This window comes from Sapajus apella, unplaced genomic scaffold, assembly GCF_009761245.1.
Source record: "Sapajus apella isolate SASKATOON/1434 unplaced genomic scaffold, GSC_monkey_1.0 scaffold60, whole genome shotgun sequence".
In the NCBI taxonomy this organism is placed as follows: Eukaryota; Metazoa; Chordata; class Mammalia; order Primates; family Cebidae; genus Sapajus; species Sapajus apella.
In genome coordinates, this window is record NW_022437000.1 from 3,224,232 (window position 1) to 3,239,075 (window position 14,844).

The 14,844-nt window shown below is 41.4% G+C and overlaps 1 protein-coding gene across 3 annotated transcripts; it reads right to left on the reverse strand.

Annotated features, from left to right (window-relative positions):
- Positions 1 to 7,646, reverse strand: TEX30 (testis expressed 30). 3 transcript variants are annotated; one of them, XM_032246178.1, is made up of 6 exons: positions 7,513 to 7,644; positions 3,873 to 3,947; positions 3,166 to 3,396; positions 2,122 to 2,173; positions 1,149 to 1,354; positions 1 to 465 (listed from the first exon to the last, which is right to left on the reverse strand). In XM_032246178.1, the coding sequence occupies exons 2-6, from the start codon at positions 3,885 to 3,887 to the stop codon at positions 286 to 288; spliced, it is 684 nt and encodes a 227-aa protein (XP_032102069.1). In that variant the 5' UTR covers positions 3,888 to 3,947; positions 7,513 to 7,644; the 3' UTR covers positions 1 to 285. The 3 variants fall into 3 exon arrangements, with proteins under 3 accessions (XP_032102069.1, XP_032102070.1, XP_032102071.1); XM_032246179.1 differs by lacking the exon at positions 3,873 to 3,947 and having other exon boundaries at positions 7,513 to 7,646; XM_032246180.1 differs by lacking the exon at positions 1,149 to 1,354.
- Positions 7,647 to 14,844: the final 7,198 nt, after the last annotated feature.

Consider the following 14,844-nt stretch of genomic DNA (forward strand, 5'->3'; position numbering starts at 1 on the left):
TTTGTAACAAAATTCAAATGTTTAATTTTTTTCAAAACTTAATTATACTAATGAAAATAAATTATATTTAGACCACCTTCGGTATTTTTACATCATCTTTATACAACTATAACAGTGCTTTCAAAAGACGTTTTGTGACAGACATTAATTTCACATTTAAAACGTGTTTCAAAAATAAGGGAACATTAAAGAACATCAAATTAGTCTGAAATATATCTCAATGCTGGGGCATATTGTTCTTTATCAAATTAACTGTATGTGTATTCAAAATAACATGGCTTTTAACTAAGGACATTTCTTGTCCATTTCAGTAATTTCTTGGATCCAAAACAAAATCTGTGTATTTATTTCTTTGAAAACATCATTTGTTGACCGTCCTTTCACTGCCATGGAATGATTTGCCTTCTCAATCCAGTGGATTTTATGGGGAGCTTGCATTTTCTGTGCCACTTTCTCCAACAAGTTCTAAAGAAAAAAAGAAGAGGATACTAATGTTCTATTGATATTTAATAAAAGGTCCTCTCTCCCCCGCCTATACTGGCATTCATTCACAAGTATTCATTAAACGCTTTCTCACAGACAACTTTCTAGGCAACAGAATGTGCGAGGAAATGTCCATGAATGTGGCAGTCCACTTCTCTTAGCTACAGTAATACCACATATCAAGCATTCATTACTGATAATAAAATGTTAAATAAATTGGAGTAAAACAATTCATTTTCCCCCCAAAATATTTTCCCAAGTAAATTATACGCTCTGGGGAATACGAAATTGTTTGATAATATTGGGCTAATATTTAGTAATGTGTAGACATTGCCAACCCTTTCTCAAGAGTCAATTTTATAACAAATAATCTGCCTGAATGTTGAAATGATTAAAAAAATGTACAGCCTAGTAATCCCCAAATCAGAAGATTCAGATATTAATCCTTCATTTCCCAAATAAGGCTCATATCTATCAGGGAGACAAATTTTGTCACTATATTTCTATTTTTAGGGTCTCAAAAGCAACAGGGTAACCAAAACACAAATCTAGTGTTAGTCAAATTAGCAACTTTTAAAAGAGACTATTGCAGGAAATATCTTGCTCCCAAGATATTTCTGCCTTTCATTCTCTTTCATTCACACAAACATTGAGTTATAATTCACCTTTTCACACATTTCATCTGCTGAGCCTGACACAAACAGTACAGGCTCTTTTAAACGGAAGAGGTCTTCATCTCTGAGTTTATGCTGCTGCTTTGGATGGTGCAGTGGATAAGAAATACAAATGAGACCTCGAACAAAATCATCAGCATCATCTGGCTCAATGTGACACATTACAGAAGCAGCTGCTCTTGAGCCCATTGAACGACCTAAAATCAATTAAAATTAAGTTCAGTTTGAAATATAAACTTTTACATAAAGTAGCAGCGATGAGTGGCAAATTGGATCTTTTACTGTTGATCCTATCTGTTTACCAACAAATTAACTCCAAAAGATAGCAATTAACAAGATGCAATACCAGGCTGGGCACAGTGGCTCACACCTATAATCCCAGCATTTTGGGAGGCCTAGGCGGGCAGACTGCCTGAGGTCAAGCGTTCAAAACAAGTCTGACCAACATGGTGAAACCCTATCTCTATTAAAAATACAAAAATCAGCCAGTTGTGGTGGTGCACGCTTATAGTCCCAGCTACTTGGGAGGCTGAGGCAGGAGAATCACTTGAACTGGGGAAGTGGAGGTTGCAGTGAGCCAAGATGGTGCCACTGCACTCCAGCCTGGGCAACAGAGCAAGACTCTGTCTCCACAACAACAACAAAAGAGTAAAAACTGATCTTAAGTCAAATGTTAAAAAAAAAAAAAAGGCAATTATTTTTCTGAAGAACACTTAAAAGGACAAGAACAAACCTTGTAAAGGAATCATCATACGTGAGAGATGAATAAAAGAAGCTCAGATTATAATACATATACATGAGGTTCATATTTGCTTTAAGTATATAAAGTGTTTTAACATTAAAAAGGTGACTTACCAAAACAACAACAATCCTTAAATTGGCTTCCTATGATCAATTAATTCTCCATTACCTATTCCTATATTAAAATGAGTAATTAACAAGTATTCACAAGTATTACACTTACCTCCAAGAAAAACTCCTGCAAGTTTGTATTCTCCTGATGTCTTTAGGTAATTCTACAAAAATAAACAAATTATTAGTTCTTCACATATAAAATATTCCACTGGAAATGCAAGATATATTATTTCTCATCATTACTGAAATGTATGAAAATCTATATAAAGATAATCAGAAAATCTTAAGGGATTCTTAAAAGAAGTAATAAGTCCTTCCTCTTCTGATCATGCTTTCACTATTAAATCACTTGTTAGGTAATACAGGCAAGTATGTGAGTAAAAAGTCAATCTACCATTACTAAAATATTAAAGCACAAAACTATTTTTACAGATTATATTTTAAAAAGGCCAGTAAAGCCTTCCAACTAATAACAAATTTGATAGTGTTAACATCTAAAGTTCTGAAAATCTTATTAGTAAGCTTGAAATTATTTAGATTGGGGTGCGAAATCTTTTGGCTTCCCCGGACCACAGTGGAAGAAGAACTGTCTTGGGCCACACATAAAATACACTAATGATACCTGATGAGCTAAAAAAGGAAAAAAATTGCAAAAAAAAATCTTATGTTTTAAGTTTGCAAACTTGTGTTGGGCCACATTCAAAGCTGTCCTGGGCTACATGTAGCCCATGGGTTGGACAAGGCTGATTTAAGGAAACTTTACTGTTATCCAAGGATTTTAAGCAACCTATACAGAAAACAGTATCATGTTTGTATATGCATAGTATGGTAGATGAAATACTCTAGGATGCCAAAACTATATGCTAAAGTTACATAATTCCAGTGAGAAAAAATCATTAAGTAGTTTAGAAGTTTCCTTACACTTCTTGGCAATCATGGAGGAACATTTATGATGTAAGCATTCAGCTCCATGGAAACTGACAAGGGAAATCTGACCACTGAAAAGCTTTCAGGTACTGCTGAGTTTTCTAAGAATACGTTCATTCAAAGATTTTTAAAATTAAACCAAATGACTACTAATACAATTTATCTTACATTTATTAAGTATTTCAAACAGAATTCTATTATAAAAAACATAAAGAAATTTTCTTACCAAAACTGATTTATATGCCTTAATTCTATGTACAATATTAAGGCCTTTGCAGGTAAATCTCAGGCAAAAAAACCCATGAGATGCAAGATGGGATGCCAGTGACATCAAATGAGGAAGATTCATATCTCCTGATGCTCCATGTGTAAGAATTATTCCATATGTTAAGCTCTTGTTAGGTACCAAACAAACGGCATCTAGTAATTTATTTCCAAAAGGTATTTTTAATTTAACCTGGAATTCAAGAGAATAAAGGGATCAAAAATTACTTTCTTGCCTATTACGTCAACTGAACAACTATATACATGTTTTCTCTGCAAGGCTCATAATTCAAGTCACAGCCTCCAAATAAAAAGTAGTGATATTAATAATAGTATTTAAGTGCTTACTGTGTTGGGTGCTATTATAAATGCTTTGTATGTATTAACTTATTTAACCTTTCTAACAATTCTATGAGGCATCATCATCCCCGTTTTATAGATAAGGCACTAAATTATCTATTTATAGATAACACTTGCCCAAGGTTATATAGCCACTAGCTAGGATTTAAACTCAGACAGTCTGCTCTAGATTCCTCACTCTTAACCACTTATGCTATACTGCCTCCCACAGTGAAAGTTGAAAATAAGATTACTCTGAAGCCATATAATTACAAATAAATAAACAAAAAACCAGGAACCCTGAAGATGCAGAACATATGAAAATATTACCTCTGTATGACTCATTTTCACTGTTGAATAACAAACTTAAAGTGCATTTACATCTGAGAAGCAAAGGACATCTCCCTGAAAAGAAGATTCTGTTGTGAAAGGTGAGTTGGCAGACATGGATATGACACAAAAATGTATGAATGAACACATTCAGCAGCTAAAATAAACATTTAGAATTACTTCCCTAAAATCTGGTGTCTTTACATGTACATTATTCTATGGGCACTCAGAATTGGTTAGAGGGCCAGGTGCAGGGTTGGCAGATGTTATAGAAGATGAAGCAAAGGTAATACTTTGACATGGAAACTGTAAGGTAATTCATATCAAAGTAGGATGCTGTATATTGGAAAAAATGATAAAGTAAAAATATATATATACATTTTTCTAAGAATCTTCATTCTAAACCAACTATCCTAAACTTAATTTTTCAGCATCTTACTAACCCTTTTTCTTCATCATTTTAGTTCCCAAGCCTTCCCATCCATATCTTGTCACGTAACTTTATAGTGCTGCCAGGAGACAGAGTATATATGTCTTTACCCTATTTGCTTTGGACTTGGCTATGTAACTTGTTTCAACTAATGGAATGTGGGTAGACATTTCAATGTGTGACTTCTGAGCTAAGGAATGGCAAACTTCCAGAAGCTCTCTTGAACTTTCACCCTCAGTCATGAGAAAAACATGCTATAGGTAGTTTTGCATTTTCAGCCTGGGTCTCAAAACGAAGACACATGGAACAGATCTGAACCCAAAACTGAAGACTGACGTCCAGACTAGTCTAAAATCTAAACAACCGCTGATCTGAAGATCCATGAGGAGAAAATGTAAGCCACTGAAATTTTGGGGTTGTTATGTAGCATTCCTTCCTATGTTAAGAGCTCAGGGTCAACATCAGGACCTCCCCTACTCACCCATTTTTTCCATTAACATTTACTTATTCATTCATTCATTCATTCAATAAGTAACAACAACATGGTTTAAAGTTCAAAAGGTACCAAGCATATGAAAAAGTCTCACTCATTCCACTTTTGACTTGTCATCAGATCCTCTCTCCAAAGGTAACCAACATTACCTGCTTCTTACTTAACCTTCCACATAGCACTGAACTTATTTTCACACAAGTGTAAGTATATGTTTAAGATAAATTCCTGGGAGAGGAATCACTGTGTCAAAGGGTTTGTTCATAATTTTTTACAGAGTATTCTTTTCATAGAACTTCCTGAGGTGAATATATTTCATTTCTGAATAGGTATCGTGTACACACGGTACATTTTAAAAATGTAAATAGAAATCAAAGGATTTGTTTATAATTTTTTACAGAATTTTTTTTCATAGACCTTCCTGAGGTGAAGAATACATTTCATTTTCGAATAGGTATCGTGTGCACATGGTACGTTTTAAAAGAAAATGCAAACAGAAGTTTCCTTACACTCTTCCCCCAGCCTCCAAGTTCCTTTTCCTTCCTAGAAATCACTATAACCAACTCACTATGTACCTTTCTCCAACTGTGTGTGTGTGTGAGCATGTAAAATTTTCTTATTTCAGCCTGGAAGGTGTTAGTCTGATCTGACTGCAGAAGTTCTGGAACTGAGTGGGAGAAGGGGGATGAAGGACTTCAAGCTTCAGTGTCCCTGTCTTCATACACGTAGCCCCCTAATTAACTATGCCCGGGTTTCTCAGTTCAAAGATCCTCTGTTTTACTTTCACAAGAGAATAAGCCTCCATCCAGTCTTCTAACAAGGGGAAAGGCAGTCACCAACAGCGTGAAATGGGGAAGGGGATCTGGATATCCAATTGCTTCTCAGATTTCACCTAAATCATCTTTCTTTAAAGCTCCCTACACAGACCTCCTGCACCACCACCACTTTCATTCCCAGTACCACAGCTGTCCAATGCTGGCAGTTTCCGTGCAGTTTGAAGATTCTGTGGTTAATACAGGGTTTGCTAAGGTAGCCGCGTTTTAGAGCCCGCTATTTGATTGCCGGTGTTTCCTTTCCTATTCTCCCACTGTTGGGAGGTTTATTTGTTTTTATTTTTCAAATCCCCTTAATGTAATTTTAGCAAAATTTCAGAAAAGAGTAAATTTAGATGCATGTACACAATCACTATCTTAGAATGCTTCTTTTTTTTTTTTTGAGACAGGTTCTCGCTCCGGGGCCCAGGCCTGAAAATTCAGTGGCACAATCATAGCTCACGGCATCCTCGAACTCCTGAGCTCAAACGATCCTCTTGTCTCAGCCTCTGGAGTAGGTGGGACTACAGACGCTCACCACCACACCCACTAATTTCTTAAAAATGTTTTTGTAGTTTCACAGGCTGTTCTCAAACTCCTGGGCTCAAGTGATCCCTGTGCCTTGGCCTCCCAAACCGTTGGGATGCCAAGGGGTGCGCCACCTTGCCCGGCCTGCTTTACTACTTTACAGACTTCACAATGAACAGTGTGTTCTTCACGGTTGGTGCACTCATGCTGGTTTACTTCAGAAACACTGAAAATGCCCCGTAATACAATCCCCAACAAACCTGCTCTAGATCGCCTGAGTTTGTTTTTGTTTGTTCTTTTTTTGAGACGGAGTCTCGCTGTGTCACCTAGGCTGGAGTGCAGTGGCACAATCTCGACTCACTGCAACGTCCACCTCCCGGGTTCAAGCGATTCTCCTGCCTCAGCCTCCCAAGTAGCTGGGATTACAGGTACCCACCAACACACCCGGCTTTTTTGCATTTTTAGTAGAGACGGGGTTTCACCATGTTGGTCAGGCTGGTCTCGAACTCCTGACCTCAGGTGATCCGCCTGCCTTGGCCTCCCAAAGCGCTGAAATTACAGGCGTGAGCCCCCGCACCCCGCCACTGTCGTCTGGGTTTTCATATCTGGCTTAGGTTCAGAGAGGGCAGGGTTTGAAGCCTGGCCTGGCCTCAGTGCCCTCAACGGCGATGGTTTAGATGACCGGCTGGAGGTGCTGCGCCCGCGAAACGCCAGCGCCAGTGGCGTCCGGGGCGCCGGCTCCAATGGCTGGGCCGTCGGCGGAGTTCTAGGACAAGTCCTACTAAGGACGGCTGGGCGATCACTTCTGACGCCACGGAACGGAGACGCCACAGCCCCTTCAACTTTCAGTTAACAACGTTCTTGCTTGTTAGGTCCACAGCATTACGCTGGCTATCGTGGGGCAAACAAAAGCGTTGAGTCCAGTCTCACGGGGGGTCCGTCAACCACCTCGGCAAACATGGAGCGAAAATTCAAAGCGGGTCTCACGGGCGTGCGGGGCTCCGCGCTCGGGCTCGGGATCCGTCCCCTCAGCAAATGCGCGCTGCCCGGGCCGCCCCCGGCGACCCCTCTCCACTCGGAGGCTGCTTCGAGCCAGTCACCCGGGACTGGGTGACACGGTGCAGGTTGGCCCCGTCCGGCTCTCCCCGCCCGTACCAACCCCACACTCCGCCCTCCTACTCGGCGAAGCAGAGGAAGCCCCCACCGGCTGGTGCCCGCGGGCACCGAACTGAACGGAACGCCTCCCGGCTCGGACCAACCGCCCCTGAGGAGCGACGCCCGCGAGCATCTAACGCTTCAGGCGGGCCTGCCGGACGCTCTCCCCGTCCCCCAGGAAGCTGTCCCTCAGCCGGCGGCGCCAACCGCCACCGCCGCACTTACCGAGGAAAGCAAAAGTGGCCGTGGGCACCCAACCGCCCTCGCTCCCTTCAGGGAGCTGATTAGCGCACTCGAAGCGACCGCCTCGCCTGCCCCGCCACTACGTTCGACCACGGCGCACGCGCGCGCAGGCCACGCCCCCGGGTGCGCGGGCCGGGCCGCAGAGCACGCCGGGAGCGTGAGTCTCCCAGCCCGCCACAGGCGGGAGCGGTTGGCGGGGAGAAGCCGAGCCAGGGGAGGGCGCCAGGGTGCGCCGCCGCCACAGCAGCACGCGGACGACTGGAAAGCCAGCCCCGCTTACCTCCTTTTCCAGGACTGCTCCCCTCGAGGCCCTTCCGCATCCCAGCCACCGCTCCATTCCGAGGCGGGGTCAGCTCTCACCAGTCTTTTCGTCACACCCCCAGTCGATTTGTTAGTCCCGTTAGGGTCGAACGCTTACAGAATCCCGCCGCTTCACACACTTCTGCATGGGGCCCAGCCCCTTGTTATCTTCGCGCGGGTAACTCTAACAGTCACTACGATGGTGGCTTGGCACCATCTTGCCCCCGCCTGGCCCTCGTCGGCGACGCCGCAGCCACGTGGATGCTGTGGAAACCTACACACCCCTCCCACTTCCCAAGGTTCCGCGCTCATCGCCGCAGCCGGAGGCCGGCCGTGGCCTGAGCCGTTGCAGGCGATCGGTCCCCCACCGCTCCCCTCTCCATCTGGCTCCTTTTCTGGAGGCCGCAGGCAGCCCGGCCTCCGCTGTCCTCACCACCACCCACCAGGCCGGACCCCACGACGACGGGCTTTTGTCCCGGCTGTCCCCCCCCAGCGTGGGCCGCGTGGTTTTCACAACGAGGCCTCCCCCATCGCCTCCCGGCTCTTCCTGTGCTTCCCCGGTCAGTGTCTCCTCACTGCACTATCAGCTCCCAGGGGAAGACAGGGTTGCGTTTGGTACTTTTTTGTTTTAACCGTGAACCTCCTGTGTATGAACAAGGCTCGGAAAAAAAAAAAAAAAAAAATTTCTTGAATGAATGAATCTTCCCCAAGCCCAGTGCAGTTGGCACCTGCCGTCTTTTCTGTCACGGTGCATGTAAGGAAATACATTCCACAAAACCACGTAGTCACTGTCGTTTATCACCAGTGTTTCCCCAAATTACAAAGTCTGAATACTTCTTTTGTCTCGTAATTTTTTAGCGGTGTGTTTTAAAACAACTTTCTTTACATGCCATAAAATTCACTCATTTGAAGTGTACCATTCAGTGATTTTCAGTTATTTTAGAACCATTTGCAACCATCACTATAAGAACATTTCCATCATCCCCCCAAAAAGTGTGTGCACACTTACAGTTGAGGTAGGAGATCAGCAGGACTTGTTTTCCAAGCACTGGTCACCACCCCAATGATCGAAACAAGACCAGGTCACAACAGGATGCTCTAAAAAAAAATCGGACAAAACTTCCCTAAAGAAACCGGACCAAACTAGCTAAAACCAGGTTGGCGACCAAAGTAACCTCTAGTGCCCTCACTGCTCATTATATGCTAATTATAATATTTAGCATGCTAAGATACTTACACCAGCCCCTGACACTTTACGAATGCCATGGCAATGCCCAGACCTTACCTTATGGTTTAAAAGGAGAGGAATCCTCAGTTCCAGGGGAACTCCCCACCCCTTTTCTAGAAAATTTGTGAATAACCCACCCCTTATTTAGGTATGATGAAGGAGTATGTATAAATATAGCTAGGCAGTGGTCAGGCTCCTTGGCTCATGCCAGTAATCCCAGCACTTTGGGAGACCGAGGTGGGTGAATCACCTGAGGTCAGGAGTTGGAGACCAGGCTGGCCAACATGGTGAAACCGGGCATGGTGATGGGCACCTGTAGTTCCAGCTACTTGGAAGCTGAGGCAGGAGAATTGCTTAAACCCGGGAGGCAGAGGTTGCAAAGCCGAAAACATTGCACTACTTCACTCCAGGCTGGGCAACGGAGAGAGACTCCATCTCAAATGTGTATATATCTAGCTAGCCACCAATCCATGAGTGTTATTCTGCCTGTGAGGTAGCCCTGCTCTGTTTACCAGAAGCAATTTTCCTGTGCTTTGTGGCTCTGATGTACTTGCTTTGCTTTCATTTTACTGCCAGCTTGCTGTTGAATTCTTTCCTGTGAAAAGTCAAGAACCCTCTCAGGCTGAGCTCCAATTTTGGGGTTCACTGGCATTATAGCCATTCTCTGTTCCTACCCCTATCCCTGGGCAGCCACTAACATACTTGCTGTCTCTCTGGTTCTGATAACTCTTGTTATCACAGAGTCATATACTGTATGGTCTTGTGCCTCTAGCCTCTTGTACTTAGAATGTTTCAAGGTTTATCCATGCTGTGACATGCATCAGTATTTTGTACCTTGTTAACAACTCATATGTTTTTATTGCCAAATAGTATTCAGCAATTTTGAGTATCAATTCGCCACTTGGTGGACATTTGAATTCTTTATACTTTTTGGTTATTATGATTGATTCTGCCGTGCCATTCAGAGACAGACAGTGATGTAACGACAGGAGCAGAGAGATTTGAAGATGCCAAGATGCTGGCTGAGAAGATGGAAGAGGGGCCCCAAGACAAGAAATATAAAGAATGCAGCTCTAGCAGCTGGAGATGGCAAGGAAAAGGTTTCTCCTCTCAAGACTCCAGGAGGAATCAGCCTGCCAACACCTTCGCATTAGCTGTTACACTGGTTTCAGACTGTTTTCCAAAACTATGAAAGAATAATTTGTTGTTTTCCACCACTAAGTTTGTGGTCATTTATCACAGCAACAATAGGAAACTAATACAAAACCTTTATTTATGAACCAAAAATTGAATTTCATATATGCTTCACATGTAATGAGATATTCTTCTTTTAATTTTTTTTCAGCCATTTAGAATGTGGAAATCATTTTTAGCTTGCAGGCTGTACAAACACTGATGGTGAGTCAGATTTGGCCTGTGGGCTATCGTATAAGCTATCCTAAATTAAATATTAGTGTAATGAATTCAGCTGTGTATTACAGTAATAATATGTAATAACCCTCAGGTTTTTATAATGTTTCAAAATTAGAATGCTATTAATGGAATCTATTTCAGATTAATGCAGCAAAAACAAAGCCAAATAAAAACATGAACATTTCAATAGATGTCTTAAAAACATTTAATAAAATGTAATGCTTTTCCTATTAAAAAGGAAATAATTCAGTATTAGGAAATTTTATTTTAATAGTGGTTGTTTATCATAAACTATACCAAACATTTACCCAACAGTAAAAAACTGTAGCATCTTTGATCATCCAATCTAAAGTAGCTATGACTATCTACCCCACCTTTTCTTTATAATACCCTGTTTTCATTTATCACAATCCATAACTGTTTAGTTTTTACTTGTTAGTTTTCATTATTTTCCAGAATAGACAGCAATTTTTCTCTTCTGTATCCTTAGGGCATAGTACAACGTCTGGCACATACTAGGTGCTCAAAATTTTTTGAACGAATTCCCATTTGTAACGCTAACTTCATGTGTCGAGTTAGCTGATCCATGGTGCCTAGATAATTGGTCACACATTATTTTGCATGTTTCGATGAGGGTATTTTGGGAGAAGATTACCATTTAAATCAGTGAACTGTGAGTAAAGCAGAGTGCCCTCTGTAATGTTGGGTGGAGGGGGCTCATCCAATCAGCTGAAGGACAAAGTAGAACAAAAGACTAGCCTCCCCTGAGCCAGAGAGACTTTGGGCAGCAGACAGCCTTCAGGCTTGAATTGCAATACTAGTCTCTCCTGGGTCTCTGGCCTAATGGTCTTTGGACTTTAACTTCAGATTTTGGAATTGCTAGCCTCTATAATTGTGTGAACCAATTTCTTAAAATAAATCTTTATATTACACACACACAAACACATACACCCCTATTGGGTCTACTTTTCTGGAGAATCCTGACTAATAATATACCATTGAAGCCTGAAAGACAATAAGAATGCTTATTATCACCAGAGTCATTCAACACTGTTAGAAGTTCCAGCCAATGCATTAAGGATAGAAAATCAATAAGATTATAAATATGGTAAAGAAGATATACTGTCGCTTTCAAATATGATTGTTTTTGAGAAAAACTAAGTGAAATGTATTAGATTTAATAAAATTGTTCAGCAAGGGGTTAAGTACACAACACATAAAAATCTATAGTTTTCTTAGCTGCATTAAATAACCAGCCAGTGAGACTCTGTCTCTACAATTAAAAAAAAAAAATCTTTTGAGGATTAAAAGAGACTGAAATGGGAGTATAAGACATGCCATAAAGTAGAGGGTGTGCAGCACATACCACAAAGTACTAACTCCAAAATATATGTCTGTGAATCCACCAGGAAGTTGAACAACTTAGTAGAAAAATAAGTAAAAATTTAAAAAGATTAAAAATTTTACAGGAAAGGCAACACAAATGGCTCATAACCGTAAGATGGTCAGCCTCATTAATAATCAGAGAAATGAAAATTAAAACATAATGTGTTACCATTGTGTACCAATTAGATTGGCAAAAAAATTATAAGTCTGATAATATCAACTATTAGCAAGAAACTAAACCAACCGGAAATTCAGTACAGCTCTGGAAGGAGCATAAATTGGGACAACCAATTTGAAGTTATTTAACATTATCTAGTGAAATCACAGATGTGCATTCCTTATAACCCAGTAATTCCACTTCTAATCAAATGTGGCCAAGAAACAATGAATAAGAATGTTCATTGTAGCAATGATTGACATTTCCCCCAAATGGGAGGAATCCAAATGTTCATCTGCAATGGAATGGTAAAATAAAGCAATCATATTTGTATGGTGAAATACTGTCCACATATAAAAATGCATAAGGCTGGGCGCAGTGGCTCACACCTGTAGTCCTAGCACTTTGGGAGGCCGAGGCTGGCATAACAGTTGAGCTCAGGAGTTTGAGACCACCCTGGGCAACATGGTGAAACCCCATCTCTACTAAAAATACAAAAAATTAGCTGGGCGTGATGGCAGGCACTTATAATCTCAGCTACTCAGGAGACCAAGGCAGGAGAATCGCTTGAACCTGGGAGGTGGAAGTTGCAGTGAGCCAAACTGTGCCACTGCACTCCAGCCTGGGTGACAGAATGTGACTCTGTCTCAAAAAAAAAAAAAAAAAGGCAAGTAACAACAACAAAAATTTGATATGATTCAATTTATATCAATTTCAAAATAGGCAAGAGTAAACTGTATTGCTTAGGGAAGTATACGTAGGTGGTAAAACAAAAAGCAAAGAAAAGATTATCACAGCCATCGTGTTAGTGGTTGCCTGGGAGCAGAGAGGAAATGTGATAAGGTGAGGCACTATGGTCACTTCTAAGCAATGTTCTATTTCTGAATCTGAGTGGAAATGTCAAAGCAAAACCAGAGCTGGACAATCGTTAAAGTGGTAAAAACAGATATTATACTCAGGACTATTGCAACAGGGGAAAAGACACTCCAATATAGGATTGGGCTCAATTCTGAATACAGCATGGTTAAATGGGCATTTATAGCCAAGGAGCAGGGTGGAGGTCAGTGGGTGAAAAATTACTAAGAGGAAATGCATCAGGGTAACAGAGATTCTGGTTAAATAGACCTCGTAGGATTCTAGCTGAAAACAAGCCAGCATGATCAGACATGATATGGGGGTTGGTAGAGGATGAGGAAGCAGATTAGATACAAAGCATAATCACATATGGAGGGTGGGAAATTTTTGTGAAACAGACTTAGCAGCGTTCTTGCTAAAATTGGATTTTATAAGGCAGTCACAGATAAGCCTATTAGGAGACTGAACCTTGTCATGAAAGGTTTGGCTGTGTCTCTACCCAGATCTCACCCTGTGGCAGGCCAGGTCCCACTAATGCAGGCCTCCATAACAGCTGTTTCAGTACTGACTGAGTGGTTAAGTTAAATATTGAAAGCCAGTGTCCTTATACAAAGGCTGGAATGTAACAAAAGCCCACCAAAAGTTTTGCCTAGGCCTTACCTGAACCTTAAATCATGATTAAACAAGTTTTACTGGGGGGTCTTAAGAAATTCCCAAGGCCTCAACAAACAAGTTTATTGGGACTCTGAAGGAACTCCCCACACCTTCGTGACTTAGTAAGAGACAAGACAAGACAAGCCCAGTGCCTGGACTCATTTAAATCAAGATTAAGTAAATTTACAGAGGCTCCAGAGGAAGGTCTTCAAGACTTAGACCTTAGTTATAGATTAAAAAAGTTAATCACTTAAATCTTTAGATGAATGCACACTTACACGTAGACATATAGCTTGGAAGGTATATAGGCTCTGGAAAACTTTGTAGTTTTGAGTTGGTCTGGTGATAATTTCCAAGCCTTCTCCCTGTAGCTGGTTACAGAAATAAAAACTATCTTCTTCCCCAGTTCATCTGCATCTTGTTATTGGGCCATGAGAAATAGCGGCCTGACCCTTGGTTTAGTCCAGGAACAATCTTGAATTGTAGTTGCTATAATCCCTATGTGCCATGTGGATGGACCCCATGGGAGGTAATTGAATTATGGGGTCAGTTACAACCATGCTGCTGTTCTCGTGGTAGTACGTTTTCACAAGATCTGATGGTTATATAAGGGGCTTTTCTCCCTTTGTTCAGCACTTCTAATTCCAGCTGGCATGTGAAGAAGGATGTATTCACTTCCCCTTCCACCATGCTGTAAGTTTCCTGAGGTCTCCCCAGCCTGTGGAACTGAGTCAATTAAACCTTTTTCCTTTAAAATTACCCACTAGTGGGCATGTCTTTATTAGCAGTGTGAGAACGGACTAATACATTAAATTGGTACCAAAAAGAGTGAGGTGCTGTTGTAAAGATACCCAAAATGTGGAAGTGACATTGGAATTGGGTAATGGGCAGAGATTGGAACAGATTGGAGGGCTCAGAAGAAGACAGGAAAATGTGGAAAAGTTTAACACTTCCTAGAGACTTGGAGGGCTCAGAAGATAGGAAGATGTGGGAAAGTCTGAACTTCCTAGAGACTAGTGGAATGGCTTTGACCAAAACGTCTATAGTGATATGGACAATGAAGTCCAGGCTGAGATGGTTTCAGATGGAGAGGAGGAACTTGTTGGGAACTGGAATAAAGGTGATTCTTGATATGCTTTAGCAAAGAGGCTGGCAGCATTTTGCCCATGCCTTAGAGATCTGTGGAACTTTAAACCTGCTAGAGATGATTGAAGGTATCTGGCAAAAGAATTTCTACATGGCAAAATGTTCAAGAGGAAGCAGAGCATAAAAATTTGGAAAATTTTCAGTTTGACCATATAATAGAAAAGAAAAACCTTCT